General features: G+C 42.4%; 2 protein-coding genes across 2 annotated transcripts; one reads left to right on the forward strand and one right to left on the reverse strand.

The window, feature by feature from the left end:
* The first annotated feature begins 1495 nt into the window (after nt 1–1495).
* eif3jb (eukaryotic translation initiation factor 3, subunit Jb) lies at nt 1496–6434 on the forward strand. The gene is made up of 8 exons (XM_030048322.1): nt 1496–1655; nt 1840–1925; nt 3160–3214; nt 3317–3408; nt 3512–3608; nt 3814–3984; nt 4116–4189; nt 4722–6434. Exons 1-8 carry the CDS (start codon nt 1643–1645, stop codon nt 4848–4850), a joined length of 717 nt encoding a protein of 238 aa, XP_029904182.1. The 5' UTR covers nt 1496–1642; the 3' UTR covers nt 4851–6434.
* A 555-nt stretch (nt 6435–6989) lies between these two features.
* On the reverse strand, nt 6990–12906 carry cilp (cartilage intermediate layer protein, nucleotide pyrophosphohydrolase). Its single transcript, XM_030082115.1, has 8 exons — nt 12843–12906; nt 11738–11788; nt 11347–11616; nt 10879–11058; nt 10452–10757; nt 10170–10278; nt 9544–9692; nt 6990–9358 (listed from the first exon to the last, which is right to left on the reverse strand). Exons 1-8 carry the CDS (start codon nt 12904–12906, stop codon nt 6990–6992), a joined length of 3498 nt encoding a protein of 1165 aa, XP_029937975.1.
* Between the last annotated feature and the right edge of the window lie 784 nt (nt 12907–13690).

Raw genomic sequence — 13690 nt, forward strand, 5'->3', positions numbered from 1 at the left:
AATATCCATTAAAAGTGTGGTAGAGAACGGTACACCTCAGGGGAGCGTGATAATTCCTATTATTCTCAGTTATGATAAATAACATGGCTGTAAACATTCAACCAGATATTGGGTCGATCTTTATTTGTAGATGACTGAATTTCGTGAGGAAAAAAGGGAGAAATGTAGAGTGTGTGGTGAAGCAACTGCAAGAAGGAATAAATCAAGTGGAAAGGGGAGGGGTGACAAAATTGGGATTTAAATTTTCTATTAAAAAATGTTCTTTACAAGGAAAATAATTAGGGAGGGTGTGCAATTAAAACAGTGTGGAAATAATCTGGAGAAAGTGGAAAAGATTTTCTGCATCTCTGAAATATTTTTTATTGCTCTAATTTGATCAAGGCTGCATTACGGGAGTGTGGAATGTATGGATCTGCATCAAAGTCAGTAATATGTACAGGGCTGTTTGAGTATCACCAGTATGTGCACTACAAGTTGAGACAGGAGAAATACCACTGAGGTCGCTCCATATACAACTGCAGGATGGATGATGTAGTTTTTACAAACCTCCTGATGTAGATTTAAACTTGCACCAAGTAAGGCTACAGAATGAAAATACAGAATTAGTAAATGAGTATAACTGTCATGTTGGACTTAAAAGTAGATGGGATAAAGGACCCACTAACAAGTGCAACTGGAGCAGCCATGAGAGTCCAGAATTCCAATGTTGGGATATAAAAACAAACTTCAAAAATAACCTGAATGTGTACAGTTGAATTGCATGCTATTTTTAATGGCTTTCCAGACCAGAGTTACAGACCAGCCAGTGAAGTCCTGTAGTGTGTAGTGACTCACTGTCTGTATAGCACAGTATTAAATCAGGTATGCCTCAGAATCAGATGGATTTAGCGTACAAAATCTTTTCAGCACTATCTAGAGCCGAGAGGTGAGACATGGAAGTCTCAGGTCATGTGGGTTCAGGCTCATACTGGTATTCTGTGGAAAGACTGAACAAGCTGCCCAAATCAAGCAGTTAAAAAAGAAAATATAGATGTCACTGTAAAGTGTCAGAATCAGAGGGAAACAGCATTATTGGAAGGAAAACAGATCAAGAATGGCAGCGGTACTGGGATCAGGAGATCAAAGGTGGATCTTTGCTCAGTTCAAATCAGAGTGGGTGGCACATCAAGCACAGGAACAAACAGGAAAGAACAGGCACAACTATTAAAACAGGCCTTTAAATATTACAGGTAAACACCCAAATGGCTTATGTGTGCAATACCAACAACCCCAGACTTTTAAACATGTGGTAGTCCACGTTTCACACACGGGAGATACATGGCAGAGAGACAGGATGGTGACAGGCCTCGGGAGACTGGGACAAGAGCTAAAGCACCACGTGGATGGCTGAATTTCTGAGGACAACGGGATTAATAAAAAAGTTTATAACAGGACTACCTGGAAACTGGGATTGGCACAAAATACATATATATAAAACGCCAGAAGATGGCAGTAGTGCAACATTAGGGATACCAGCGGAAAACCCCAGAGAAGAGGAAGAAGGAGCCGCGGCAGGAGAAGAAGAAGAGCGGTGTATAGCATGTAGGAGTAGTTTCTGAGCGGGGCCAGCGAGCCGCTGTCAAACACTAGCAACAGAGCCATCATGGCGGACTGGGGTGAGAAACTAAGTTGGACAGGATACATGCCTATATAGCAGCTAGCGCTAACATCCCATCTTTCACATGTCTAATACGGCGTTATCGTGAAATTAACACGTTAGCGAGCAAAAGATGTGGGTTGTCTTTGTCGTATTTTGATCTCATTGACTCCTGTGTTTTTTTTTGTTTTTTTTTTTGACAGACGCTGACAACTTCGAGCCGGAGGAGCCGATTAAAAAGGCTGTGCTGGACAAATGGGAAGGCGAGGACGAAGAAGAAGATGTTAAGGTACGCATCGTGACCCAAAACAATGCTTATCCACCGTAAAGATGACACCTTTTAGTCAGTTTATTAGTCGATGTTAGAGCCTGGCCGTGGCGGTCGCGGTGCCATGCTTCGGCGCGGCTGTCAGTCGTAGCGCAGCCCACGTTAGCCTCATGCTAGCTAGCGGTGAACTCGTGTGGCTTCATGAGGCAGCCAGCAGCGCATTCACATAACTCTTAGTCGTAGTACATTATAAGTAACATAAGTTTTGGTGTGTGAGCTGAACATTGTGGTTTAAACCTTATTTATTGTCCCTATTTTATTAGTAAGTCGCCAGTTAGCTAATTATCGAATATCCGAGCTAATGTTGGTTGATATTAGCTCGAGGCTAACCAGCTAAACTACTGGGCCGTGGCTAGCAAGCCAGCCAGTAATCGGCTAATGTTTGGTGAATTAAGTTGTATTAGATTTTTTTGGTCATGTGTGAATCGATTGAGAATATGAGACTGGTGTTTCTTTACCATCCCGTCCTGTTATTTTCTTCATTCGGGTGTAAAGTAGGCAGCATCAGGCAGCGTTAGCCGGCTAACCAAGTTTAGCCCCAATCAGATGATATCATGATCCAGCGATGACTCAACTGGGCCTAGAACTTTCCAACTTTTGCAGAGGTGCAGAGGAAGAAACTGTGAGATTATTCCTCCATTAGACTCGGCCATTTTTCTCATGGTTTCTGTTTAGACACCTCAGCTCATGTACCCGTGGAAAGAGCTGGTAAAGGCCTCTTGTTGTTCACCGCTGTCTGTGGCATATGGTGCTCAAAACTATTGTTGATTTGATGCCCCCAGTACAAAACAGTGCCTGTTTGCCCAAGTAGTGTTGAATGAAAATGTCACTGGGATTAACTCAGATTACTAATCACCCACCCATTTGGTTTCAGGCCTCAAAAAGGATAATTATTGTTATATGGATGATTTATTCCGATAATTGCTCCTTTCCTCAGCCCCTTGTCTTCCTTGTATGTTAATGAGTGTCAGTCCATGAACTATTTAGTATGCCCATATTTTACAAGTCTTTTCTTGCTATTTTGACCCTTTTGACTTTGTTGATTTGGAGCATTTTATCTATTTTATTTTGTAATTATTTTTGTAATAATTTAAGATGGACATATACGCTTTGGACAGTGGTTAGTACCCCGGTTTGCCAGTGTAGCCTCCTAACTCCAGCTGACACCTGTCCCATCTCCCCTCCCTCCCTACAGGACAACTGGGATGATGATGAGGAGGAAGAGAAGAAGGTGGAGGTGAAAAAAACAGGTGTGCGAGCAGTTTCTTCTTTCACAGGCATCATTGTTGTGTGTTTATCCATGGCTTAGCAATTTTACACCTGATCACTGTGCTGTTGTTTTTAATTTTCAGAAACAAAGGTATCTGAAAAGAAAAAGCTGAGTGAGAAAATAAAGGAGAAAGAGAATCGGTTAAGGAAAAAACAAGAGGAAATACAACAGATAGTAAGTGTTTCTTTTTGGGTTGAAGTGTATTTGTGTACAGTATGTGGAAACTGTGACTCTTATCCCTCCCCCATACTGATGTTGACGCCTTTTCTAACTACAGCCAGAGGATCTTACTCCTGAAGAGCAAGCAGCAGAAAAGTTAAGAGTGAAGAAGTTACAGGAGGATGCAGACTTGGAGTTAGCAAAAGATGCTTTTGGTAAGACAGGCTCAACTCTGAAGTAAGAAGTCGGTTCAAAAAAAGTCTTGAATTTATAATCTTATTTTAGGCCATCAGTTCTTAAAGTTTTAGTTTGGATTCTCATAGCTGAAAATGTCTTTGATTTGTTATGCTGTTCCCCTTGTTTCCCTTTTCTGTTTTTCCTCATGCATTTTCTTTTTCTTTCCTTCTTTCTTGGTCCCAGGTATCAGCAGCTCCACAAACAATGTCGCCGGCATTGATTCCATGTGTCCATCTTCCAAAGATGAATTCACAGAGTTTGAAAAATTGCTGAAAGATAAGATAACCCAGTTTGAAAAATCTGTGCATTATTCAGATTTTTTGGATTCATTGTTTCGGGAACTCTGTATTTCACGTAAGCTCAACATTTCATACAGTCCCTTTTAATGCTTAACAATACTGATTGCCAGTACTCACTACATGATTACGTCAAGCTTTTGCACTTGGCATGCTTGTCCTATGTTAATTTCTTTCCTCTTGTCACAGTGGAAATAGATGACTTGAAGAAAATCAGTAATTCCCTGACAGTCCTACTTAGTGAAAAACAGAAACAAGAAAAAGTAAGTGCCTACATGCTTGTATTTGTCTCATAGATGAATCCTGATCTGTGTTTCTTATTCAGTAGAGGGTGCTGTCTGCCAAGCTATTCTGCTCAAGTCTGCCCACATTGCAAACTAAGAGCAGTATCCATAGATCCTCGTTCTGGTTCCCCTTTTAAAATGGTTACATGTTTGTTTGTCTTCCATGCCATTTACTGACTCAGGTAGTCACCTCGACAATACTTTTTCTTAGTATTTCAAATGACACTCATGTCAATCTGTAGCACCTATACAATGCTTTTCTATTGCTTTTTTCAGTCCCCTCCATGACTTAGGTAGTACACTGGTGCGCTACCAAACTCACTCAGTTATTTAGTTGTATAGTTAGTTTGGTTGTGAATTGAGCCAGAGAACATTACACTAAATCAAAGGAGGGGTAGATAATGGGGGCTGCAATTTCACAAGTATGTAATAATTATTAATTTCAGAGTTGGATAGTAATGAGATAAGCCTAAGTGTAACTTGTGTTAAGTGGATTTTATTTGTTTCACAGCAAAACAAAGGAAAGAAGAAGAAGAAAGGAGTTTTAGCTGGCGGTGGATTGAAAGCGAAGATGAAAGATGACCTTGACTATGCAGAGTTTGATGGTGGCTACGCCCAAGACTATGAGGACTTCATGTGACATTGGCTCCATCCCCACTGCCCTTCCCTCCTCCCACCCCTCAGAAATGCAGCTGTACCTTCTCATGCTGTCCAGTGCCATCCTGGAAAATCTGAACTATGTGTTGCCCCTTTCATTTTGCTTCAGTGACTAGAGGGACTATACCAGGGAGCATCCAGTCTCACTAACTTTATGTTCATACATATGGAATTGCCTTTTGTCTTATTCAGCCTCGAATACATTCTCACACACACATCAATTACGATCTGTTGGGTGACCCAGCTTCAATGAAGAATACATTTTAACTGCTGTCTGTGTTTTGTAGGGCTCATTTTTTATTAAATGTTGCTCCCATCAAAATGGCAGATGAAATACTGCAGTTCTAAGTGTGGTGACATAGAAACATATGGGGTTCTATGCAAGTTTCTTTACCCGGAATGTCTGTAAATATTATAGGTATCTCACTTTACCTGTGGATAGTGTTCTTACAGGAAAGTATATAGTATCTATAAATGGTTGCCAAATACAGAAGTTAGTCCATACATCTTTCATCTTGATCCTCAGAAAGCTGCATTGTTGATGCTTTGAAACGGATGCTACATCTGAGGTTAATTTATAGTTCTGCGTAGAAGTGTCGATGTAGCTACACCGTAGTGGCCTACGCCGGTCTGAGTATTTAGAGTTCTGAGTAAAAGAGTCTCTGCACACACTGAGCCGATTGCTGAAACTCTATGACAGCAGTATCAAGACTTTAAAATCCACGTTAAAGAAGCATTGATAAACGGAAGCAATGTTATTTACAGTTTTTGAAAGAGTTTACTCTTTGACAAAATGGCAGTGTTCAAAGTAATATTTTGGGATGTGTCTCACCATGAATTTAGTGAAATCTTGCATTCTGGATATTTTAGGGATGAGTTGGCAACATGACTAACCTCAGTTCCAGCTGGTTAAATATCGATGATATTCAGTACAACTGAAAATGCAAAATTTGTCACATGGGCCAATCAGTTCTCGCTCTGAGAGGCGCACCTAAGCTACAGTAGCAGCCTCTGCAGGCTATGCAGGAGACACACGGAAACCTGCGGCATAGTTAAAGCGGCAATTTGATGCAGAAGTATAAATCAACCTCATTAGTAATTTTACAGAGAGCACATACACTCGAGATAAAAGGGATAGACAAGTGTAATGTGACTTTTCCTCAGACATTTTGTGGATACATCTCTGGAATATCCTTGAAAATTTGGAGCAAAGTGCTTATAGGTATTTTTTGTGCATGACAAAAATGTAATTTACTAATTTGATTTCTACTAATGCAGATAAAAGTATGGATCAGGCAAGTTGATCAACTTGCTATAACTGGTCTCCTAATCATTGCTTCTGCAGGCTTGTATCAAGTGTGATGAGGAGCGGGGGCTTATGGGCTTCACCCAACCATGTCTTCATATGGGCTACAGTTAGTAGAAAGGGGCTTATTTCTCCTTTTTTCTAGCAAGTGACCAGTTTCAACGTTACATGGACAATTGGATAAGTACAATATGGAAGATACCAGCATCTGCAGTGTTTTATATGCATTTAATTTAATAAATCACTGGTCAAAAGAATGAACTTTGTGTTTCTGTTCTTGTTTTAAAGAAACCTTTATTAACTGAACAGGGGTAATCCTCCATCCTCCAGGCTAACAGTTGTTTTTGTAAAACTTTACATATATCCAATAATTCAGTAGCTATTAACATAAATGATGCTGAAGTAGGCTCTGCTTGAGGGCATAAGGTGAATCCTTTACTAAAACATTTTGTTTTTTTCTCATTACTAGAGGTTACACCCAATGGTTACTGACTTAAAAGGCATGTGTAATAAATATTCTATTTACAATTTCAAGTAAATATTTACCACAGTACAGGTGAAAATGTAGTGTAAGATAAACAAAAAAAAAGTCCTCAGATATTCCCTGGGATGAATCTGCAGTTAAGATCCTTTCCAATTATGAACATATATTCCTGAAAGTAGTTCACTAAAATTGGGAAGCAAAATTCAGGACTAACATCAGTATAAGATATGGTTTGAAATCAAGATAAAGGGCAACACTATCCAAACTCATCTCTGCTATGACATAATTTGTAATGTAAAGTAGAGCCTTGACCTGCACTATTGTTTTTCTTTCTAGTTTGTGATCTGTGTGCGTCCTCCCAAAGGATTCCTGGTGCTGCGTCTACGACTGCTACGGAGTGCATTGGCCCCTCCTCCCCTCTGCCGGCGTCGATTCTGCCTGGAATCTCCCCTCACCACACTTGTTACTGACTGTCCCTGGGCGTTCGGCAGGGCCTGGAACACACTCTGGCGTGTCACTTCATGATCTGCACATGTGAATGTCAGCGCCACACCCTCGTTGCTCTTCATGACACGAGAGGTACCATCAGAAGTGCCGTCAAAGCAGCGTCCAAGTGCAATCTCTTTGGCTGTGCGGGGGTCCTGATCTGTCACTGTGTAGATTCCATAGTTGTGGCCTAGAGGATCAAGGGGCGCCAGCATGGTGAACTCGTTGGTGTCATTGTTGACTGCAAGGGGCAGGTGGTTGACTAGGTACTCCTGAAGCATGGCGTTAACACTGTCTCTCTTACAGCTTCCTTGAGGAATCACCTTCACCAGGGTTCGATCCACTCGATCTTGATCGTACAGCATCCCGCTGCACTTGAACTCCAGACACACAGCTGACATAGTTGTCTGGTCCATGTCGCGGATGCTGCGGGTGTCACGGAGACCGTACAGTTGGCCCACTGTCTTGGGGTGGGTGCCGCCCATGTTGCGGGAACGCACATTGATCTCATGTGGGCTATTGATTTTGACTTTTATGTAGCAGGCTCGGTATTCCATGGGCTTAGGCCACCAACTCAGGTAGTCCTCTGTCCAACTCATCGGGTCATCCTCATTAAACGGTACTGTGTTGTAGTCATAGCGGTCTCCTTCTACCCTGGAGAACCGGAAGTGTGCTGCGCTGAATGGAGCCTCTTCACATTCTTTCAAGTTCTCAAATGGATACACTGGTCCATTGCCTTCCTCAGCCGTGTTGGGGCTTGGTTTTGCAACATTGATGCTGAATGCTGTCTTCTTCACTCTGGGGTCATCATGGTCGGTCCGCCTATAGTTCAGCTTTCCCAGGTAGGGTTGCGGGACTCCAACAAGGTTGGGATTGAGTTTTGGGGCAGATGGGACAGCCTCCAGCTCCTCTCCACCCAGGTTTGCCATGACATATGCAGAGTAAGCATCGGCTTTCTGATCATCACAGAAGGCAGGAAGACAGGCACCGTTGGGGCCTGTGATGACACTATCAAAACGACCCCAGGCACGTGGGTTAGATGAGTAGCCAGGAGTGGGCTCCATGTTAATGAGACTGACTACAACTCCCTCCACCTGCTCACTGGGCATGAAGCGTTCACTGCGGAAGGCTCTCACTTTCACATAACACCTCCGGTTCTCTGGAACATCTAGGTTAAATAGGCGTCTTTCTCTAATCTCCATGTTACCAATCAGAAAGGTTCTCTCTTCTCTCTTCCCCCTTCTTTTCCTCTCCATCTGCAGGCTTCCCTCCTCTTCCCAAAGGCCAGTGTCAGGGTTCAGTGACCAAAGCTTCATGATGTCGAGATGCTCAGGCATCTTCACCTGGGCAGAGTCTAGGAACACCTTGACCTCACCTGCGTTCAAAGGCTCACCTGTTTCCTCACCACTGAAATCGACTGAAAACATGCCATAGGTTCTCAGTGGAAGGGTATCACCCTCGTTTCCTACAAAACTGAGATCACTTTGAGCTGTTGCAGCTGTGGAGACATCTCTGGGGTCCAGAAAAGTTACACTTGCCTGGACATCACCCACAAAGACTTCTCCATTTTGTTTGTAGAAGGAATGAGGAGGAATCTCAATTTGAACCATGGGGTCCTGGCCCTCTATCTCCCCTAGCTGCAGAGTGTTGTTTTCTGTGGAGCTGAGGGTCACTGGAGGTTTCTTCCTGAGAAGTTTGATCTCATGATAGACAGCACCTCCTCTGGTGTTAAATGGAAGTACCTTTGTGGTGTTGACGAATTTCTGCATGTTGTCCACAAAAGTCAGGACTAGCCTCTCTGTGTCTGGAGGGACCTGGATGGAGAAGGTGCCTTTGTACCCCGTGCGACTGACTCTCACTCCATTCAGGAAGATATGACCAAACCTCATTGGCTCGCCAGTGTCTGCAGCGATGGCTCTGCCTCGTACAATAGCTTTGGTGTCCACACATTTCTGGCAGCCACACTCCATCACCACCATGGTGGGCAGTTGGTAGCCTTGACATGTCAGCTGCCTCTCCTCCATCTTTGTCACCCCACAACAATAAGCTATGCTGTCCTTACACCTAATGCCACTGTCCAACTGTCCAGCACATGTGGCTGTAGGGCATTTGCCCACATCATAATAAAATGAGTTTGTGCTGTTTTGATAGCAGTCGTGAGGAAGACGGATGAGATGGGATTCAGGCTTGGGGTTACATGAAGGCTCATGTTTACCTGTGTAAGAGAGGTAGAAGTCAAAATGATTAATTTTTTCATATTCCCATCTAGTATCTTGCCTAGTTTTCCTCACTAATATTATAATGCTGACCATATTTTTGGTTTGTTTTTTAGATTTCTGTACATTTGATCTCTGTGTTTTGTCCAGTTGCATGAGTTTACCATTTTTTGAGAGAACAGACCTATGACAGTTAGAGTGGCTGGTTTGGTCTTGATGGCTCCAGATGGGCCACTGGCTCTGCAGTAGTACTCCCCAGCATGCTCAGGACGTACATCCTTCAGGACCAGTGTGCTGTCAGACTGCTGCTCCAGGAGAGTGTTGTTATGAAACCTATTGGTTCATAGAATGCACAGTTGAAACAAATATATCCAAAATACTCTCTATAACAGTGGTTTTCAACGTTTTTGGTGTCAAGGAACCCCAAATTGATAGAAATCAAGCTGCGGACCTGTATTTGATAAGATGTGGTCTCAGGGATCCCCACTTGGTAAGACTTAGTTAATCTACACCTGTCTATACTGTAGATTGGCAGTTAAACAGCGAAGAGTATGAACCCTGTGAACATATTAGTCATTTTTGTACATTCTCTCACTGGGCTAACTTCTAGTCAATGAAATAATAGTGAAATTGAAATATTCCCCATTTTTCTGGGAATGCTCTGAGACCACTTCAAGGACCCCTGGGGGACCCTGGGGTCCTTGAAGACAGAATTCAAAAAGAATGCAATTGTTGTTGAATTTATTTATGCTACCACTGATTTATTTCCTCTGCTGGCTATATTTTCAATAGCTACCATTTGTCTCTTACCATTGGTACTCATCTGGCTTGGGGGTTCCTGCCACTTTGCAGCAGAAGGCAGCTATCTGCCCCTCCCTCCTGGCCTTGGTCTCCGGGTTGTTCAAAACATGAAGCTTCTCTGAGAAATCACAGTTACAGTTGAAAATAAGAAAAAACTCCCCTTAGGTTCCTTTAATGCTTAACAAAATGAATGTATTCTCTAAGTGATTTTTTCATCATATTGGCAGTGTAGATTGCAGTCAAATGCTTTCTTGTAACTTCAAACTCCTGTTTTGCAGACATCTACAATACCTGCTCTTTTCAGCTGGACACTGATGACAGAGGTGTGTTCAGTGCTATGGGGCACAAGGACGTTATGGGGGGCGTGACCCTGTAGGCTGACTGTCAGGGTGGTGTTGCCATCTGGGCAGAGGCCAGGGATGCGGAAGTGTCCGTTGTGGTCGGTGAGTGTAAGGAGTTTGTCAGAGTGGAGGATGGCTGCCCCAACAGCCTTGAGACCCCCTGCACTGCGGACAGAGCCCAGCACAGTGTGTTCCTGACACATGCAGGCATCACACTCAGCATTCACCCTTCCCATCACACACTGCAGGGAGCAATCTAAACAGCAAAAGGAAAAAAAGCAAGGACAGAAATGTCACTTTTGTTATTTCTGCATGGTCTGTCTATTCCTGTGCAGGAATATGTTGCATATACGACAAATAAATAAATAAAAGTCTACCTGACTTAGGGCACTCAGGTCCGGTGCACGCTTTCCCCTCTACTTTAGGACCACTGCAGGGGAGAGAATGGGACTGGCAGGTTCTGGAGCGTACCTGGACCCCCACCTGACCACAGAGGGCAGGGCACGGGCTCCAGTCTGACCATGGACCCCAGGTCCCCTGAATAGTCACACTGTTATCTGATGGAAAATAGATTATCTGTTATAACAGGTTAACAGGTTAATGTCCCTAATGCTGGTTTGATACAGTCATTTGACTCAGTGAATAACAAAAGGTCAGCATTTTAAGTAGCTCTGTCCAGTAGTAATCACATTATCCTGTACAGATATTTATCAGTCTTAGAGAGAAAGACACACTTTTGAGATAGAGGCCTCACAAAATGTGCCCTTGCGTTTACACAGAGACCAACACTTCTTAATGAAATAATTTATCAACCAGTTTAGGAATGGAAGTGTTACTAGACCAACCTTTGGGGCAGAGGAAGCGGACTGCATAGTTGGAACAGTTACGTCCGGGACCCTGCTCCTCATTGAGGCACCAGAAGCCCACGGTGGGGTCTGCGTGGACCTTCTCCCCTGTGTCCCGGGCAGGGATCCAATCAGTGGTTCTGGCTTCGAGAGCTCGCGGAGTATCACAGACTCGTGCACGATAATAGAAGCGAATGGCTTCCAGCTGCTCGTAGTCTCCACGGCCTCCAGGGTGATCAACGTTGAACCATGTGGTCCATTCATAGGTGTCTAGACACGCCAGACAGAAGTAACCAAGCTCTAATTTGCAGTTTATATTTATAGTGTTTTTGAAATATGACCCGAGCAACAGAAAAAGACATATAGAGTGATTTTGGTAATGTAAAGTTACCCTCAGAATTGTAAACAGCAGGGCCCGACTCTCTGTCTTTCCTCCATGATCCTGCAAGAGACACACAAACATCATCAATAAAATCAATAAAGCTGATTAATTACAGTATCTCACATGCTTATGCTGCAGTGGTTAATTTTATGGCTGGACTCATATTGTCTCCATCCATTGAGAACCACTTATCTCCAACATGGCAACTTTTCGGAAACTAAGAAAAACAGTCTTGTTTTTAGCTTGACTGCTGTGTATTTGTCAGTTTATGTAGTTAGTTCTGAAAAACTTTAATAAACCCAACAGCTATAGAACTTTCTGAACCCATAGAGGAGAGGGTAAATTCCAAAATAAATAAATAAATAAATAAATAAAACCCACCACAATTGGAGACAAGTGGTTTTCATATGTCTTTACACTTAATTAGATTGTTGTTTTCTTAAAATCAGGCAAGTGAACTGCATTTCACCTGAATATTAAATCAGGCTATTAAAATAATGTTATTCTCTGTGACATTTATGCTTTTCTGTTGCTTTTGCCACATCTGGACATCATGAGTGAATTCTACAGTGCAATCATGTCGTATCTGTAAGATCTGCAAGCTGTGCAGCTGCGATTCAACTTTGATATTCCAGGAGCGGCTTTCTGGTCTGCCGCCATGTGAACTTTGGAGGTAACGTCTTCACACCAATGGAGAATTCTTACTCATCGAGGAAAAAATGCACTGTGGAGTAGGAGCGATTTGAGAGGTCACAAAAAGGCTTGTTTAAATGATTATTTCTCTCTATTAACGCCCTAACAGTAAGTTGTCTCCAGAAACACATAAACACTTGCTTTTCTTTTGATTGCACAGTGTTCAGGCTGGGATTGTGCAGCAGAGCTGTACAAGAGTGTTGCTTTTTGGCAGTGTTTTTCCTTTTCTCAGCATGTAAGAGTTATCACCATTACAAATCATACACGTGGAGACAGCAAAGCCTGTTTTTAAGATGTGTTTCCATCCATAACTTAGGAATGCTTGTGAGAAATGTCTTCTTATATTTTTCTTTTTCTTTTCTTTTCTTTTCTTTTCTTTTCCTTTCCTTTATTTTATTTTTTTTTATTTTGAGGGACCCACCTTGAGCCGTAACAACAGAAGCTGTTGTGATTCCCAGCACTAAGAGGAGAGGCTGCAGTGACATTCTGGCACTCGGCTGCTGACTCTAACCTTTGCACTTTCACCTCTAGTAATGACCGTTTCACACCAGGAACTCCAAGGAAGACAAGAGTCCAGCAGCACAGCTTCAGGGGTGGGAACATGAAAAAAGATCCACAAAATGAGGCAACCTAACAGAAGCCGACACTTGACAGCATTCTGAGAAACAATTCACTGTGCATTTTATTGTATTTTACTATAAGTTTTATCGCACGGTACAGTATCCATTGAGGTACTTTTGTGACTTCATTATTTTTATGAAATTAACAATTTGCATCAAGATTTCCGCAAAATGTAAATTGTGCTAACTTAAACCAATGTGTAAACAATCTGCACTAACAATGCACTTCTATATTTATTAAAATATGTTTTTCTGATAATCAGATTTGACTGTTGTGACACTGTCAGTGACATAAATAAAAAATCAAATAATAGTGTAAAACTAGAACAATTTTTTTTTCTAAAATCAAATAATAATAATAATAAAAAAAGATGAGTTCCATCCTCCCTGAGTCTGAGGTCTCAGAGCAGCAGAGTGCAGAGGAGAGGAGACCCACACTGAGCCCCACTCGGGTTACACATCTGTGTTAGCCATCACCATTTGTCAGGGGAACACTAAAACATTTCTGCATCCACTGACAAAACTCTGGACTAAACACTCAAAACACCCCCACACACATGGACAGACAACAAGTTTGCATTCAAAAGTTTTGACCAAGTATAACTAGTAAAACTGAGCATGCAGCCTTTTCAATTTAATTCCCCATGCT

The sequence above is a fragment of the Myripristis murdjan genome, chromosome 3, assembly GCF_902150065.1.
Source record: "Myripristis murdjan chromosome 3, fMyrMur1.1, whole genome shotgun sequence".
Classification (NCBI taxonomy): domain Eukaryota; kingdom Metazoa; phylum Chordata; class Actinopteri; order Holocentriformes; family Holocentridae; genus Myripristis; species Myripristis murdjan.